Here is a 19,072-nt window from a genome sequence, read left to right on the forward strand (position 1 = left end):
ACCCACTTCATGTCTTTCCTCACCTCAACAGAATATAATTTACCACAGATCCACCAGCAGCAGTTATACTGGCAGGGCCCCATTATAATTCTGCATCATGGCTCGGAAAAGATACAACACTAGAGTGACTTGGAACTCCCCAATGGCTCTAAAGAGATCTTCTCCTTACCTAATGTTTCACAGCTTGTATTGCGGGAGCACTGCCCACTGTCCCGGTCCAGCGAGGAGAGCTGCTCATCAGACTTGCTAAGCTTGCCCATGCTACTGCATGGCGAGAGGCGAGGGGATTCCCCTCCATAGGAGTGGCTGCCACCTGACAGCCTCCTCTGTGCGTAACAGTCAGCATCAAAATCCTGAGGCAGAAACAAAGAAAAATTCTCATCAGCTTGCCAGTGAACAGGAGAAATACTAAGAGAAAAGGCACCCACTGGCGGTGTGCAGAAAGGGGAGTGGGGATTGCCCAGGTTACACAGTACACCCCACTAAAAATGGGCCTGCCCAGGCTCCCAAGCTATACTTATTTGTGGAAAGGTGGAAAAGAAAGGAAGCAACTGACTCAAACGTCCAGCTGGTGTTTCAGAGAGCACGTACTGAGATACAGGAATGCCTGTCACATGCTGTCAAAGAGAAGGCTGAGCTCTTCACTAAAACACAAACCTGTTGACTACTTGGTACTGGAGCATTTTGATGGCAACCGGACTGGGAGAGTCCCCATTAAACAGCTGTGGGTTGCTGAGTATCTGGTTAGCTAAGGCATGTACGTGTGTGTATTGGGCGGGGGGTGGGGGGGGAGCTAGTGTTAAATTATAGCTTTTTTTACACTGTCAGCTGTGTGTCTCTATGGTTATATCTTCATCACAGTTAACTCGAGTTAGCCCTCTTGAGCTAGTCTAGCTCAAGTGAGAGCAGCCCCACTGAGAAATAACACTCGAGCGGCACAGCCTGATTGGATTAGCAGCACAGAGCGTTCGTGCTGGCGGCTGACAAGTTGAGCTAACCTGAGCTGCGGCCTGTACCCCCAATATACCAGCCAACTTGACTTAAAAGCACCACCACACTTGAGTTAAATGTTCTGATGCGTGGATGGGACTCGAGTTATAAATCAAGTTAACTCTGCAATGAGGACAAGTCCTTAGTTCTATAAATCAGCACGTATATTTATAGCACTGTACCAATGACAAATAATGGTTGAGGGAAGGCAAACAACCCCCGTAATGCCATAATTTCCTTAATGCCTCTACTACTCAGCTCCGTTACCCATTACAAGCCCATTAGTGGACAGAAAACAGCTGCTCAAGCCAGTCTCTTTAGGTTAACAGCTATTTTAAGATGCAAGTACCTGCATACGAAATTTTGAGTTCCCCCATGTACTATATGAATCATGCCACACACAGAAACTTGGGTCTTGGTAAATTCAGCCAATCATGCTGTATACTATGTTCTGTTATAGATAAGCACGCTTGTTCTTTTGGATCACTGAAGTCCATCACACTCAGAGCAACAGAGTTTGTAGCAATTTACTGTTTAAATGAAACAGAAGCCTTAAAAAAAGTAAACCTATGCACATTATTGGATGAAGTTTTAGGTAGCTGAATCTCCTCTCAAAGGAAAATGTGTCCATTCCAGTACAGTTCTTTAAAACAAGGGTTATTTGGCAAGAGAGGAGATGGGCTGGGTGTTGCAAGAATGAAGACAGCAGTGCTTCTTTCAGCTTATTTCATTGCAGAACATGATTCCAATGTTTTTAAAGGGTTATGCCATTACCTGTCTGTTGATTCCAATAGGCAAACTAGATCCACTGGTGGCTCGACTCATAGGTGCCACTACTGCCACTCTGGTAGGAGAAGGCGCCGACTGCCGTTTTTTGGGGGGCAATGCTGGAGGAGGGCTGCAAGACAAAAAGAAGTTCAGCTACTTCAAATACTTGAGTATCAAAACCTTGCTTTGAGGCTCTAGGAGCCAGGATTCTATCTGCCTCACCACGTTAGGGATTCTTGACCAATTTATGCACCATCTCTCAATAGAGGAGATGGTCATCCACACACTTCCATGGTCTGTACTGGAAGGGTCTATATTTTGGCGGGATATAGCTGGGAAATGCCTACCTCTTATTACACTAAGGTGGTTTTACCACAATACATGGGACAGATCTCTCTGTATGTTCACATGTTGCTTCTAATACCACAGATGAGCTCAAGCTCTCTGGTGCCAATGAGCACGCACACATTCTCTTCCTGGAATATGCCAGGACCTTTCATACAGAACACTCAAATTCAGAAACTACACAGAAATGTGATGGTCACTGCCAACCGCAGATCTCAACAGCAAAAGACCCTGCATGTTTCTAAATAACCACATGAGATACATTTTCATACTACCAACTAGCATCGGTGCTATAGGAGTAAAGCCTGTAACATGCACATACCATATGCACATGTTGAAGCCTAGCAGTTTTTCCTGCTTCTCAGAATAGAGCGCAGAAACTTTCTTGTGGTTACTTTTTAGAAAGAATAAGGACACCACAGTTAAAAATGATTTTTTCACACAGTTTGAATCCCTTTCACCAGTTTCTGAACAATGCACAACTAACTGCATGCAGATTCTTCTTCTTATGTGGTATCTCCATTACTGGAGGTTTGCAACCAAGGTAGCCCATACTGTATGATCCTCCGCTAATCTCTGTGGATGAATAGTCCCCCCAGTCCTTTTGGTCCAACCAGGATTACACATCTTTCCCCAAGATCTTCTTTTTCTGCCTCGTGATCTCCTGCCATCTGCATTCCCTTCCAGTGCCCATAAACATGCACTGCCTACTGAACCCCCTAAAACACATCTGCAAATCACATTTTTCTTTTCATTAGCTCTCGGACTAGCGTGTGCTGAGTTCCAATCATCTCCAATACTTTTGTAATGGTCACACCCAGGATATTTTCAGAATACTTCTATAACACCTTCATGCAGGTTATGGGCTGCTAAAATGTCCACTGAAATGAACAGAAAGACTCCCTTTGGTTTCAATGGGAATTGATCAAGCCCCATATGGATATAACTAAAACAGCACAGGAAAAAGTCATCCTCCAAGGCATTCATGTACTTTTAAATAAGAATGCTTTGCACTTACATAGTGCACACTTTCATTGAAGGATCTCAAAGTGCTTTCAAAAGGAAGCGTTAGCCTAAAATTACACATGAGGAAAGAAAGGCACAGACAAGCAAAGGGACTTGCTCAAAACAGGAAACAAGCCAGTGGCAGAGATGGAAATAGATCCCAGGAATCCTGATTCTCAGACTCCTGTTCTTCCAATAGGCAATTCTGGATTCACTTCTGTTAAATATAAAGGGAAGGGTAACCACCTTTCTGTATACAGTGCTATAAAATCCATCCTGGCCAGAGGCAAAACCCTTTCACCTGTAAAGGGTTAAGAAGCTAAGATAACCTCGCTGGCACCTGACCCAAAATGATCAATGAGGGGACAAGATACTTTCAAAGCTGGAGGGAGGGGGATGGACACAAAGGGTTCTGTCTGTCTGTGTGATGCTTTTGCCGGGAACAGATCAGAAATGCAACCCTTCCAACTCCTGTTAAGTTAGTAAGTAATCTAGCTAGAAAATGCATTAGATTTTCTTTTGTTTAATGGCTGGTAAAATAAGATGTGCTGGAGGGAATGCATATTCCTGTTTTTGTGTCTTTTTGTAACTTAAGGTTTTGCCTAGAGGGATTCTCTATGCTTTGAATCTGATTACCCTGTAAGGTATTTACCATCCTGATTTTACAGAGGTGATTCTTTTACCTTTTCTTTAATTAAAATTCTTCTTTTAAGAACCTGATTGATTTTTCATTGTTCTTAAGATCCAAGGGTTTGGGTCTGTGTTCACCTGTACCAATTGGTGAGGATTATTATCAAGGCTTCCCCAGGAAAGGGGGTGTAGGGCTTGGGGGGATATTTTGGGGAAGACGTCTCCAAGTGGTCTCTTTCCCTGTTCTTTGTTTAAAACGCTTGGTGGTGGTGGCATACTGTTCACGGACAAGGCAAAGTTTGTACCCTGGGGAAGCTTTTAACCTACGCTAGTAAGAATAAGCTTAGGGGGTCTTTCATGCAGGTCCCCACATCTGTACTCTAGAGTTCAGAGTGGGGAAGGAACCTTGACAGCTCCTTAGATGAAGACCTATTAAGCTTTCTTTATCCACAGTAGCTGCCAGATTTCCATTTGGAAAATGTAAGCCATATGAAGGACACCGAGATACCATGGAGATGGGGGCAATATAAATACTAATAATGATAATAAAGATAGAACTATGGCTTCTCAGCACAAGGACCTGTCAACAAACACACCCTTCAGACCTAAAGGTGATTTGCATGTGGATTTTAAAACTGCATTAACTTTAAAAATGTGTTGAATGGCCCAGACAAACAAGTGAAGAGGGACATAAATTACTTCATTTATGGTTTGCTTCCTGTGATAGGACTCCTGACATCTAGTCCTTCCCTAGATCCAAATCTTGCCCCATCATGCACTGTGCTGGAGAAGTCCAATCTTCCACAGGAGCCTGCTAAAGCCAGGCTAAGGGGCAGTAAGGCCTGTCTCAAACACAATACAGCATTGGTCTTGCAAAGTTTCTTTAAATGTCAATTTATACCCAAACAAACCTTTAAAAAACCGAAGCCCAAAGAAATGAAGCAGAGTCACTATTCACTTCCTGTGCTGAGTAAGGACTGCTACAGTCCTGGATTTTTAAAATCCTTCCTGTCCTGCAAGGAGAGACGTTTTTCCAGGGACTCAGTGTTATTCAGAGAATTCACCCGGGAGGGCAGGAAATGCAACATAGCAGAGAAAGGGTTTACAATGGCAAGGGTTGTATTTACAACAAGGGGACATCTATAACCAACAGAAGGATTTCTCTCATGTATAAGTTACATTGGGAGGGGCTAATGTAATAAGGTTGTATACTAGAGTTACCAGTGACGGGGGTGACCAGTATACAGGAGAGGCAGACTGCATGTTGAGGTTACCTGTTTTCTGCCACGCGAATGCAAGGTAGAGGGGGTTTGGGAGGGGCAACCTCTTCGTCCATGGAGTCAGTCAGTATCTCAGCAGACTGAGTCATACTAGTTGTCTTGTTGAGAATCTCCATCTCTCTGTCTGTCAGGGGAAGCTCTGAGGGGCTGCAAAGCATAAAGCACAATTTGTAGAATGCTATCTGCATGTGATTTATACATATTTCTTTCAAATATGTACTTTAAAGTATAACAGTGAAATAGAAAAAATACTATCTCCAAGCAAAACCCCATATGTATCCACAAAGTAAAATGCAACTGCAGAAGTTAAGTGATTTCTTGTTGCCAGATTTCAGCATCCTTCCTCACACTGAGTAGCACCTTACTCCTCAAGTAGCCCCACTGTAATCAGTAGGACTCCCTGAGGAGTATGGTGCTTCCCTAAGTAAGGAAGTGTGCCAGATCCTGGCCCTAAAGTATTTCGCTACCAGGAGCAAGAAATAAACCCACACGCAGACATCAAGATACGTGCGTGTCTGTTTATATATAAACACCCCAATCAAACATTTGTTGGTGACCCACCTGTCAGATTTACATGCTGGTAAACTGGGTTTAACTGGGCTTGTGGGAGATGGATGTTCCTGCTTCTCTACTGTGAGTCTGACCAGCTCCTATATAAAGGCAAAAAACAGCAAAAGATAACTACCATGGACCTTTGCTAAAATGTAGCACAGTAATAGTAATCTTTCTGCTCCTCTTGGGAAGCAACCTGTAGCAAGGTGTCAGGTTTTGAAGCACCAAATCTGCTCCATATTCCAATGCTAGCATACTATGAAATATTATAACTAGCTAAAAGAAATGGCAGTGCTCCAAAGAAAAGAACACAATACATTCGGTAATGCATAAACCTGCTTTTGTGTTTACTTACCTTGCTAATTTGCAAAATATAGGAATTCATGATGGATCTCACCAGTCAGCAACAGTACTCAGCGAGGACCCTCAGGACCTAGTTTCTAAACAGACAGCTTTATCCTAATCACTGCGACCTTTCACAACCAGAGTTGTAGTGGGATTCCTGGCTTGGAAATGCCATCTTCCCTGCTTACAACTTTTACTATGTCTCATCTTTTCACCTGAAATGGGCTTTACTAGCAACATCATTCACCACATCAATACTGGAGACAAAGACATGCAGGAGCAAGACAGTGGCACACATCTTCTTACCATGGATTTCTGCATGGATTTAAATTTCCAGTTGCAAATGAAAACACATGCAAAATAAGAAAGTTGAGCCAAAAAGACCAGATGTCCATTTTGTCCCATGCCAGAGGAAAATGAGCCACTCCACCGTCTCCAAAAAAACAGACATGTCAAACGGGTTCACTAGTAACTGGAGGTTGGAGACAACATTTCCTGTAGACACACTCGAATTGGGCCTTCCTGTGCCCACCTGTGTACGGGCGTCAGACCCTTTAGAACAGTGAAGCTCAAGTGGCACTGAGGCATTGAAGAAGCCAGCAGCCATGCACTATGCCAATCCCCTCGATCCTCCATCATAGAGCATTTTAAAATCAAGATTGGATGTTTTTCTAAACAACATGTGCTAGCAATTATTTTGGAGAAGTTCTCTGGCCTGTGTTATACAGAAGTTCAGACTAGATGATCATAATGGTTCCTTCTGGCCTTGGGATCTATGAATCTACTAAAAAAAAAAGCTTAACCCAGAAGGAGCAATCTGTTCACATATAGTGAAGGAAACTTCAAAGAACTCCATTTAGTGAGAAATAAGCTAAGCTCTCTGAATCATACTTCGAAGACTGACTAATAGCACCTCAAAGGAGGTGAGCCAATAACTCTGTTGAGATAAGACGCTAAGGCAACCTCGCTTACACTAGTGACTAATCCAGCCTCCAAATGCAGGTGTTCACTAAGCCACATTATCAATTTTACCTGAAATGCAAATAAGCTGTCAAATAACATAATATGAATAAAGTTGAGTGTAGGAGCTCACTTTGGTCAGCCAATAAAAGAATTAAGTTGTTTTAAGTTTTATAAATAATGTATAGATCAAATGTAATGTAAATATCAAAAAGTATGATTTAGTTTTCCATAAGATTCCCTTCAGTTTTCTGAGTTAAATTTACAGTTAAATTTGTTAAAAGCCCTGCCTCCCTTCATACTGTAGTTATGAAAGTTTCATGATCACATAGAGAACTTCTGTACTGTCTATCTGGCTATAACAGATAAGACTGTGGATAAAGAGATAAGGGCATGATAATCCTGAACTACAAGTCTGCTAGCAATCAAAACAATAACTCATGCTCCAACAATGCCATTATTGTGGAGAGCCCATTTTATGGCGGTTAGAGGCAGACAAATAGATCTGTTGCTCAAAGCTATAAACATGCGCCTTGGTCCAATCAGACTGGATAACTACCAGTGCTGTCAGATCACAGTGGCTCCCCTGCACGTTATTCAAAGGAAGTTGCAAAGGACTAATTTTTTTAAAGCAACCTGAAATTCAGCTAACATCTGCACATCCCAATCTGATGAGTTAGCAAACAACTGTCAGTGCTTCATAAACATGATTACAACGTCATCACCATCCTCCTACTGAGGAAAAGAGTCAATTCAAGTGACTCTACAAAACCTAGATTTCCAAGGGATAACACGAGCTCAACGAGAGGAATAAAGAGCAATGCACTATACATGCAATGAACATGCGTCAACAAGACGATGAGCCCATTGCAGACTGTTTTGGTACTGGGAGTTATGTTTACACAACTGGTTTGTGCTCAAAATCAATCTACTTTGTGTAAGGCTGGACACCTATCAAGAGCAGAGCAAAACACCCAGCTTTAGAGATGTCAGCCCTGGAGAGACCACATATGCTGAACAAAACAGGATGCAGGAGCAGACAGAGCATGCGTGTCTGACATGGCTGGCGCTACAAAGCTGCTCCTATCTAGGACCCCTGCAGTGAATAGAGTTCAGTGGAAAGTGCAAGGCTCATGTCTGACAAGGATGAAAGGAAGTCCAGGATTAAGTTAACTATGGCCAGAGTTATTAACCCCTTCTCTAACAGGCCCCTGCCCTCACCCAGGGCTGGCTATGTCTGTCTAAGTGTTAATTTGAACTGGGTAGCAAAAGAGCTTCAGGGCTTATGACTGTATCTATAAATTACACTGTGCTGATGTTCACTGGAAACACTGCATGAAAACTGTAATACCCAAACACCCTCAGTTAAAGTGGAACTGCGAAGTTGCGAACATTGAGTTAATCTCAGATTTCTCTGATGAATGTCTCCTCTGCTAAGGAGGCACACAGCATAAGTTTTAACTAACCTTCTAAAAATCTAATTCCCCTCAGGCTCTGAAATCCTGCTAGCAATTCTCTTAAGAAAGTGTCATTCTGGGACATCCCAGACAAGTACTACAAATCTAAAGTACAAGAGGGAATCTTACAAAGGAGGAAAAGAATTAAAAACATAATAGTTAAAACTTATTTCTGTGCTGAGTGCCTGCCTATAACCAGGGTACTGGGGATTATTAGAGAAATACAGAATGAACTCCATTTTCATTTTAGCTTTGCAGTTCCCTTTACCATTTGTACAGAAGCACAAGGAAAAGCATCAATGGGATTTTGGAAACTGGGATCCCAAAAGGATTTTCAGTTCTGAAGTTCTAGGATTTTTGGGATCCATGCAGTGACATCATCACATCCATTACTCCTACTAGCATAGAGCTGCAAACGGGTTGTATTGCAGCTGGCATTTCACGTACCAAGTTACAATCAAGACTGAGCGGTGACTCACTGGATTGCTGCCTTTGTGCATTCTGGACTAGATCCAATGGCTGATGAAGTCACTGGAAAGACTCCAAGAGACTTCAAAGTGCTTTGGATCAGGCCCTTTATCAGGCATTCATGAGCAAGATCAATGACCACATAATGCATAAAAGAAAACTAAATGAAATAAATGGCAGTTAAACCAAAAGCTGAAATATGCCTGAGAGACTCTTGGAACAGCAAAGGTAAGTCTGCTGGTGAATTTCCTCTTTCCTCTTCCTCCACTGTGTTTAATAAACATAACCAACTCGAGCTGAATGATGATGAGGTTTGTGTCGCTGGCAACCGTTGCCATAATGCTGACAATCTCTGGAGGCTGAAAGTTAACGTGCTTAGCCAATTTTCCCCTTTCACTGCTTTATAACAAGAGACAAGCCTCTTTTGCATATGAGAAATTTAGAGATCGTATCGGGGAAAACAATCTAAACTGAGGCTTTAAAGAACTGCTAAGAATATTTCAGACCATTACTGCGGAAATTTTAAACACATCTCATCACACGCACTGGCATGGCATAAGAGTGACAACACTTTGGAGTAGCCCATAATTCCCTTGCTCTGTTATTTCCCAGTCCCTCCAAGTCCCAAAGGAATGCATACCTGAATAGCGCTGTGGGAAATTTTCCAGATGGATTATTCAAAGAAAAATGCACTTTTGGTTGACCCAAAACTAGTCACAAATTTGACACAAATACTTTCAGACCTTCACAAAATGGCCAGAAGAGAAGGAGGACAATGACATGCTGATGGCACTGCCGCTACTATTATGCCTCATAACCTTTAGCCAAGCGATAAGGGCACCCACCTGAGATGTAGGAGACCTGTGATCAAATCCCCACTTTGGACAAACTTTTTCAAGTCACCAAAAATTCTGAAAAATTTCAGATTCAGTTCAACCCAAACTGAAATGTTTCCTCAATTTTTTTTGAATTGTGACCAAAGTGAAAAATCAGTTATTCACCCAGCTCTAAGCCTGAGGATCCCACCAGCTCCCATGTCCTTACCACAAAACTCCAGCCACGCACTAAAAGCCGTCCCTTTGAAACCAGTCAATGGTGCTTCAAATTTTGAAAACATTACCAAACACCACCAGGTTTTCCATACCCCTACTTTCTCCCTCCCCTGCATCTGCATCCCTTAACCCAGGAGTGAGAGGCCTGAGAGTCACTCACAGGTCTTTAGTCCATCACACAGAGGGTTAAGCAACTGGGTCAGATGTGCAACAAGCTACTCCTTATCAGAACTGTAAAAAGGCTCCTGTCAGTTTTAATCATGTGTAAGTACTGCTATCTCTGCACTTCCTGCTACTTCAGCTAACTGGAAATTCCAAAATGAGATGGATTTTTTTTTTTTAAACAGTGTAATCATAAAAGGGAATTTTGCTTGCTATAAATAACCAAATCTGAGATGAACACAGCAAATAACAATACAAAGAGGCAGGCTGCCCCAAGCACAATACTGAGAATGAAGAGGGAAGTAAGCACTAAAATGTAGAACTGGGATTCAACGGAGATTTTACTAATGTTACAGAAATTGCTCCATGCAGTAGAGAAGTGTCCAATTTCTCACTTCCTGCTTCCAGATACCATGGTCAGCTTGGCTCTTCTAAAATAACTCCCCACTTCCCACACAGTAATAGATGCTTTCATGTCTCTTACACGCACTTACGCTGAAATTCTGTCTTCTTTCTAGCCAAGAGTACAGACACCAGATATTTAAGGTAATGGTTTAAATTAAAACCGAATTGGTATTTCTGTGCGATGAGTCTGCACATGCAACTCTTATCTATACCTATGCAGTGACACAGGTCTGCACAGGATGAGTCTCACCACACACACACACACACACACATAAAAGTCTGCACAGGACTATATAGAGCTGAACAAGGTCACAGCAGTGTTCCGCTGCCTCCCCTATTTGTTGGGCTGTTTGGATGCTATGGGGCAGATCCTCGGGAGGTGAAAATGGCCACAGTGCCATTGAAGTCCAGGGAGCTCTGACAATTTACACCAGCTGAGACTCTGTCCCTACAGTTCTACACCCAACCTTTTCCCCTCCCATCCCACTCTGAGAATTAAACACCCATTTTAGGTGATATTTGGTGCCTAAGTTTAAGGGGCATACCATGCAGAACAATGCTGTAAATGTGACTTCTCTGGATGATGGGAACATTTTGTTTCAAATAAATAACTTTAAAAGCCTTCAGAACTAATAGGATTACTTTTACTAACTAAAGTGCATGACACGAAAGATGGATACTCAGAGCAGCACGCCAACACTTCTGGCGATGACCAAAGCCCAAGAGATGCGATTCACTTTCACACAGAGTTCCAAGCAACAGAAACTAAGTCAAGTTTGAGTACAATAAAAAGATGGCAGCGTGACCCAATAGACAGAGCACCAGATGGGGACTCAGGAAACCAGTGTTCTATTCCTGGCTCTACCACTAGCCTGCTGGGTGACATGGGCAAGTTACTGCCACTCTGTGCCTCAGTTTCTCCACCTGTAAAATGGGGATGATGATACTGATCTCTTTTGTAAAGTGCTTTGAGATCTACTGATGAAAACTGCTATATAAGAGCTACATATGAATTAATTATTACTATATGATTTTCTAAGGAAATAAGAATGAGTTAAGTGGATCAGCTGGAATAAGAACCTACCCCAACTGTACCTCAGTCCTTGATCCTTTAAACAGACCTTTAGCGGTCTGATTCAGTTTGGCATAAGAGGCTTAATTCCCTTTTTCTACACTTAAGATGTCCCTGCCTTTCAAAATAAATTGGAACAAATATGACAACCTCTTGTCAAAGGCCCCTGGGCACTAGCAAAGAGACCCTGAACATAAAGTATTCAATTAAGAAAAGCTCCAGGGTGTTCAAATGGCTAATTCAAGGGTGGTAGGACCCAGCAGAGAGGCTGCTAGAGTGATTGGGTTGCACAACATCAGCAAGCTGGGGAAAGGCCTGGGACACAGTAAGGAGAAACATGAATGACAAAAGTCTATTGGGAGGCATGCCAGTCACTTTTCCAGGCAGAAATGAGAGAAGGGGTGTCCCAAGAAGGCCATACATAGGATACAGAACTTTCCACTGCTTATGCAAACCAAACCTCCAAAACAATTGACTGTAGCCTAGCTCCCATCACCAGCCCCCAACAACAAGGAATTGCAGCATCATACTACTGATTCGTACCTTGCCATTAATGTTAAAGGTGGAGGTTGGCATCTTTGATTCTCTCTGAGCAATAATGGGAAACATTTCCATTACCCTTTGTCTAGACAGAAAATACGTGAAATCCAACCTGTAAGCTGCATTCGGAATGGGGAAGGCTCACTAAAAATTTAATACAATAAAGGTTCATTGCTTCTGGCAGTCCATCAGCACGCATTGTTGCGCTAACCATTTGTGCTGATCCTTAAGGAATGCATCAGATAAGGCAATCTCATTTACGCTGTAGTAGATTTCAGAGATAAGAATTTATTCATGTCAAGAACAGGATTTTTATGTTTTACATGTTCCTAAAAACTGTTGTCTTTATCCTCCAAATAAATCTTTTAGAAAAGATGAATACCTTATACTCTCTATAGCATGCAGTATCTAGCATATCATACCTTGACTCCATCCAGAACAGCTTTTATGACACCCTTCACTGTGGTCACCATCTCCTTGTCTTCTGAGTTCACCCCCTCCAGCATCACCTGATCAGACCAACGAATCAGATTTCCCAGACTCTGGTACACCCGGCTATAGCAGGAAGAGATGGCAGAACTGGAGGGAAAAAAATGAGTTCAAGAGATAATAAAATGACAATATGGCACAATTATCTTAATAGAGAAATTACTGCCAATCCCAGAATTTATTTTTAAACAAATGTGCGTTAGCAAAAGGTAAAAATTCCACTGTGCCCCATTTGAATTTTTCTTCTGTTAACTCCCTCTTCTGGAATTTGTGTTTACCTAGGACCAAGATGACGCATGGATTTCACGTCTTTTGCAGTCACACTACTAGTTCTCAAGTAGGTATTGAAACAATGGTATTAAGGCATGTTTTCATAGTTTTGAGAATAAGTTTCTCATTGTTCTTAATCCTTGGGGAAGTGTTGAACTAAACTTGCCATCCTTATGAAAAGTTTTCTTCCAACACTGTGTCCAACTCTGAATGCTCTGAGTGAATGAATTTCAGTTTTGGCTTTTTTAAAGGTAGAATAGCACTAAAGACATTTTTGTGAAGAAAAAAAAAGATTATTGGGAAAAGGAAGAACTAAATAAAATTGTAACAGAACTACTTATAAGGCTTTGCTCTACCATCTCTGAAAATGTCCATTTCGCTAATAAACAAGGTGTGCGGATACTTGATGATGTTCCAATAAAGACCTAATAGTCATTTTTAACAAACATGTTAATTTGAAGCTTCATCACAAACAGGAAAGATGTTTTCAAGATACATCAGGACAACAGAGGGATGTGATCCTGCAATACTGACTCACATAAGCATTCCCAATTGCCTGATTCTGCTGGTGTGTCTCCAGTGATGTAATGATTGGTGTTACTGAGAGGAGACTCAAGCCCATAAACTTCAATGAGATTCCTTGGGTGAATGAGGTTTGCAGAATCAAGCCCTAGGTGGGTAATGAACTATTCTAAAACTTCAAAGGGAGGACTGCAAAGAATAGAGAGTACATTTTTCAGAACTATGGTGCTTGTCAGTATTCTGTCTCGTTTCAAGAGAAGTTAGCTGGGAAGTAGAAGTAGACTTACCCTCCCCTGACTCTTTCCAAGGCTTTGATTTCTTTACCATTAATCTTCAATCCACTTCCTTCTAAGAAGGCAGTAATTGAAAAGCCCACTTTGTACTAGATAGAATTTTTTTTTTCCTTGATGCAAATGCTTTCCTGAAAGCCAAAAAGGAATTCAACAATTGGATGGCTTTCTTGCTCAACAACCCATCCTTGCGCATTTTTCTTGAGGGGGATTGAACATCAAAATCTCCCTTTGTGCCCTGCCACTACTTGAAAGGAGTAAGATACGTAGGTACAGCATGAAAGGACGCTGCTTAATGAGACTACCAAATCTTCACATACTGAATGGGGCTAAACTCGCTAGGACATGCATAAAGGATTCCTGCCCTAACACACTGTCTACAGGAGCAGGTCATTACTCAGTGAAAAAGACCACATGACTATAGCCCATACTGATCATGGAAGCTCCCTGCTGAAAGGCTAGATTCTGACATCCGGCTCCCAGATCTCCTCATCTAACTGCCTGGGGTTGAGAGGGCAGCTCAGAGGATATTTGTGTTCCAAGACATATTCTGCATTTCAGTCTCCCCAGTAAGGTAAACTGATTCAACACATGCCCTATGGAGACATGAATCAGAAAGTGATTGACTACATAAAGATATTTTCTATCCTAAAGATACTCACTGACATTTTACATGATCTCTTGACACAAGTTAGGGGACTTTTTATTTGATTAAGTGAAAGCAGGTGCTTGTCAGGAATTTAATGGCTGTGGGAAACTTGATAGCAGCCAAAGGAACTCTGGGTCCCAAAAAACCTGACCAATATTCTAATTTCAACAGCTACTGCTCTCTGCAGCTCTACCAACTAAACCTAAAATGGTACTCCTTTACCTCAGCTGCCACTCTGATCTTTATCCATTTTCTCCCGACCCGTCGTAATGGCCAGGTACAGTAGGAACACCTTTGTCTACAGGTTTCAGAGTAGCAGCCGTGTTAGTCTGTATCCGCAAAAAGAAAAGGAGTACTTGTGGCACCTTAGAGACTAACACATTTGTTTGAGCATAAGCTTTTGTGGGCTACAGCCCACTTCATCGGCTGCATAGAATGGAACATACAGTTTGTCTACAGGCTGGCTCCACTCCTACTAGCTATCCTTTTCCTTTCACAAGGCCTTATTGTGCCTGATTTATGCAAATAAGGACAGGTTTAGCCCATGTTCTCTCATCCAGGAGTGATACCTCCACGAAACTAGCAGAAGTTATTAACCAAGTGCCAAATTCAGTTTTGCTATAACTCCAATTAAGTTAATTCTTCCCAAGATGTTCCCTCGCTAAACCCAGTTAAACCCTAGACTCTGAAGGCTCTCAGCAGAGTAGGTAGTAACACCCTACTATGACTGGCTTTAGAGTGTAGCGCTGTAAGGGATACTGTTACTTCTTCATCTCTGAAGATCACATCACCTCTTTTTCCTGCCAGTCTCTGAGACTCATCTGTAACTGAGGCTTCACAAGTGGTACCAGCAATAGTTCAAAAATGCTCTTGAAAATAAAACCAAAGAGGCATTCTATATGAAAAACGTAGCGGCATTTGGAGATATTCAGTGGGCAAATACACAAGAACAGCATGAAATCTCTCAGGATTTCAGGACTCACACATCTGCATTTTCCAATATATTTTTGTGCTGTTTTGTTTATACAACATTATTTAATGGTGGGTTTTGTTGCAGTTTGTTTTTTAAGCAGCTGCTCCAGAAGTCTGGAAAATTATGTGATCTAGCAGATGTAGCTCTGGCCTGTGGCTTGAAGAGTCCACAGTTCTTATAATCCAAGCTGAGCTAGTGGCCTTGGCAAGTCACTAGGTTTCTTCTGGCCTCAAACTCACTGTACAACTGTGTAAGACTTAATGCCGAACTGAGTCAGAGATAATTTACTAAAGAGGAGTGCACACCCTGGAATGAATTCAGACCACGTATTCTTCTGAAGTCAATGGAGTTGCATCTGCTTACACCAGCTCTGAATTTTGACTCAACAAAGTCCAAATGGGCAATTTACAATACTTGTCAAAGACTTCTCTAATGCAGAGGTGGAAGAATTTCACGCATAAAGGAAATACCTTGTGGATGTGCTCACTTGCAGCCAAATGCTGCCTGCCCTCATTGCTTTTGGCTTGCTAATGACACTAGCAGCAGTGAGAGCACAGCATCCGATGCAGAATCTCTGTGAATGTCAGCTGCCTGCTACCAAGCAATGAACTTTCTTCCACTAAAAGTCTCTAATGTTTGAAACCATGCCCCACATCCCTGTCCTCTCCCATTTCAAACTCACTTCTAGGAATCAATCATTCCTTCTTCTCACAAACCAACTCTTTTTGCTCTCTCTTTCCTAATCTGCTGTCCAATATCTGGTTTGTCTTACCTACTGTATGTTGTAGTCTCTTTGCAGCAGGGAACTTGCCTTTAGACTTATGTTTGAAAAGTGCCTTGTAAATCAGCCACTATTTTTTACTAATAATTAGCAAGAGCAGCATTTCATGCCACTTGTACGTCATGATTTTTCAAAACGATACGAATTGCCTGGAGTTCCCCCATCACAATCCCCCCAAAGGGAAACTCACCTTTGCTGAATCCGTGGGTCTGCTTGGACCAGGGGTAAGATGGCCTCCAGCACTTTACTTGCTGAACCTGGCAGCATCTCCAGTACTTTCTTGTCAATTGCCATTTTGTCCACAATGGTTTTAAAATAGCGCAATGCACTTACAACCTCCTTTTCCTTCTCCTCAAGCCAAGTTAAATTCTAAAGGAAAAAGGTTGGGGACAGAAGGGAAGAAGAGATTACAGAATGTCTTTTTGTATGTGTGTGTGTGTGTGTGTGTTTTTTTTTAAAGAAAGATATTTTAATTCACCTCGTATACAGTGAAACTAACAATGCACAAGATGTACCTTCTGTGTTAGAGGCACACATGGGCTTTCCTTCTCCACAAACTTTTCCAAGTTTAATCCCAACTCTCCTATGAAAATAATCAGTATCTCATTTATTCGTAGCAAAGATTTTGACTTTTTATTTTAATGGGCAAGTTCTGAGAAAGATTTTGTGTACAAACTGCAATTTAGCTCAGTCATTTTTAAGCACAACTCCCACCTTGCTGATGAATTATCACACTGCTTTGGAGTCAGCAGAGACAAAGAGAGCCTGTGCTTTCCAGGTGAGACATGCACACGTGCTAAGAGCAGATGGGAAGAATGATTCAAGAAAGGGGATGGCAACAGCTGGTTTCAGTACAGTAGGAATTTTTCCAATCTGATCACAACTCTATCTACTTAATTAAGTAAGGGAACGGAAACACAGTGTGTGATCTATTTTTAAATCATAAATCAAAAATTATTTTCAAGTGGCCAATGGTTAGGTAACAACTCTGCTCTTTGAACCTTGCTGATCTTCCCTTTTGTGGGGGTTTAATAATAGAAGAAGATGCAATGCAGTGACATCATGAAAATGAAACAGAGCTGTAAACACATTCAGGATAAATTTTTCAAACCTAAGTGATTTAGGAGCCTACAACCCATTCGGTTTCATTGGAAGTCGGGGGCCAGAATGATTTAGTTGCTTTTGAAAATGGGGCTTAGGTGCTTTTGAAAAATGTTACTTTGAGTCATTTTAGTGCAAGGGGTCAACCAACGAAAAAAGCGAGAGAATTAACGCCACAATCAGGCAAACCCCCAAAACAAATATGATCAAAACCAAACTCCTATATTTTCACTTCCATCATGGATATTTACAATGATAAATATGTGTCCAGTCCTATCCCAAGTAATCCTACTAACTTTAATAGGGCTACTCATGTGAGTAAGGGCTCCAGTCTCAGCCCTTCCATTCATAAATAAAAAGCCCTATTCACTCAGCAAAGCTGCTGGAATGAAGGAAATCATTCATTTTCCCATGGGGATGAACTGTCACACCACAAATGTGAGATTTTGGCATCAGTGAATGAATTGGGCAGGAATGAAGGGGTCAACTGGAAAAAGCTTAGAGAATGCCTCCAACATCCTGGCACTCAGCAATTTTGGAAAAGGAAATTCAGAAGTGGCATATGCCAGTTTAATGGAGTTCTGGTAAAGGATATTTTTTAAAGTTTGCTAGAGCATGCCTAAGGGTCTATTAATGCTGGCAGTAAATTCCTGAGGGGGAGATCTAAATTAACTACTGAACATTGCTAGTAAAGGAGCAGAGAGCTTAACAGCGTCAGGTTTCATCCATTATCCCTTCAGCAAATTCAGCTTCAAGAATTAATGACCTATGGGTATTGTGTCCTCCCCATGTCCCTTCAGCTGTTAAACTGCAGCTTTCCTGAAAAACGGGGCCAGCAGACCAAACTTCTTCGGATGAGACATTCGTAAGCAGCACTGGCTAGTAACATGAACTTGGTCCCTTAGCCTTATTTCAGCTGCTGTTCCAACTGACCTGACCTTGCAGAAGGCAAGCTTAAATTTCCATGTATGTTCTAGCATCATTAGGCAAGTTTATTATTATTTAATACCTCTTATATAGCACTTTTAATCAGTTGATCTTAAAGGGCTTTGCAAAGGAGGTCAATACCATTATCCCCATTTTACAGATGGGGAACCTGAGGCACAGAGGTGAAATGACTTGCCCAATGTCTACCAGCAGGCCAATGGCAAAACTTGGAATAGAATTTATGTACTCTTAAGCCCAGTCCAGTCCTCTCTCTTTTTAGCCACTCTGCCTCCTTCTTCATCCTCTTGCACCGCCAGTTGCATAGGGTGTCCATCAGTTTCCAGAGCTACCAAGCACATCCTTCCCAGTTGGCAGATGGGGAAGTGTCCACATTTGGGCAGCGCGGAATAATGAATAAGGAACCGTGGACCGATGGTTGTGCATGGGGCTGACAAACCCATCATGTAAAACAAACTTACTACAGAAACAAACACCACGTGTCATATCGGTATGCAGCAGGCTCGAACAGGAGATCAACTTCATGTGAAGAATACGAAGCCAAATCCATCAACATGACACTCAGAAGCCTGAACAGACCAGCATAAGCCCAAAACAAATGTTGGAAACTCTGTCTCCCCTGGGGTTAATTATAAATCTAGAGACAAGGAATAATGGGCAATGATGTGTAAAGAGAGAGCTGGTGGGATGGATATTGATTAATGCTCCTAAAATGTCTAAATGCTCTAAGGCATTATGAGCTATAACTTAGGCTTCACCCATCTTGGCTGTAGGGATATTTGGTGGATGAGCCCCATCCTTATTGCTGCAGGGGACTTGAACTAAGCTCTTATTTCAAATTCCACTTGTGGTGGACCTGTCCCATAAATGAATTTACACTGGCAAGAGAGCAGATCTACTGCGGCTGGAGTTACTAAAACAGCAGTTCCACTTGCTCCAGCAATTTCCATTTGGGGCATTAAATTGGATGGATTTACTACTCAGCCAAACCAATAAGTCCCTTCACCCCCGCACTTGACTG

At 41.9% G+C, this 19,072-nt stretch overlaps 1 protein-coding gene across 5 annotated transcripts in view; it reads right to left on the reverse strand.

Annotated features, from left to right (window-relative positions):
* The window catches only part of RAPGEF1 (Rap guanine nucleotide exchange factor 1), a 120,331-nt gene that overhangs the window by 51,053 nt on the left and 50,206 nt on the right, over positions 1 to 19,072 (reverse strand). For all 5 annotated transcript variants that reach the window (XM_037879703.2, XM_037879702.2, XM_037879705.2 and 2 more), the window contains 6 exons: positions 16,196 to 16,374; positions 12,454 to 12,610; positions 5,580 to 5,668; positions 5,013 to 5,165; positions 1,765 to 1,888; positions 170 to 353 (listed from right to left, as the gene is read on the reverse strand). In XM_037879703.2, the coding sequence (XP_037735631.1) occupies positions 170 to 353; positions 1,765 to 1,888; positions 5,013 to 5,165; positions 5,580 to 5,668; positions 12,454 to 12,610; positions 16,196 to 16,374 (886 nt within the window). The remainder of the gene's footprint in view (positions 1 to 169; positions 354 to 1,764; positions 1,889 to 5,012; positions 5,166 to 5,579; positions 5,669 to 12,453; positions 12,611 to 16,195; positions 16,375 to 19,072) is intronic.

This window comes from Chelonia mydas, chromosome 16 (assembly GCF_015237465.2).
Source record: "Chelonia mydas isolate rCheMyd1 chromosome 16, rCheMyd1.pri.v2, whole genome shotgun sequence".
Classification (NCBI taxonomy): Eukaryota; Metazoa; Chordata; order Testudines; family Cheloniidae; genus Chelonia; species Chelonia mydas.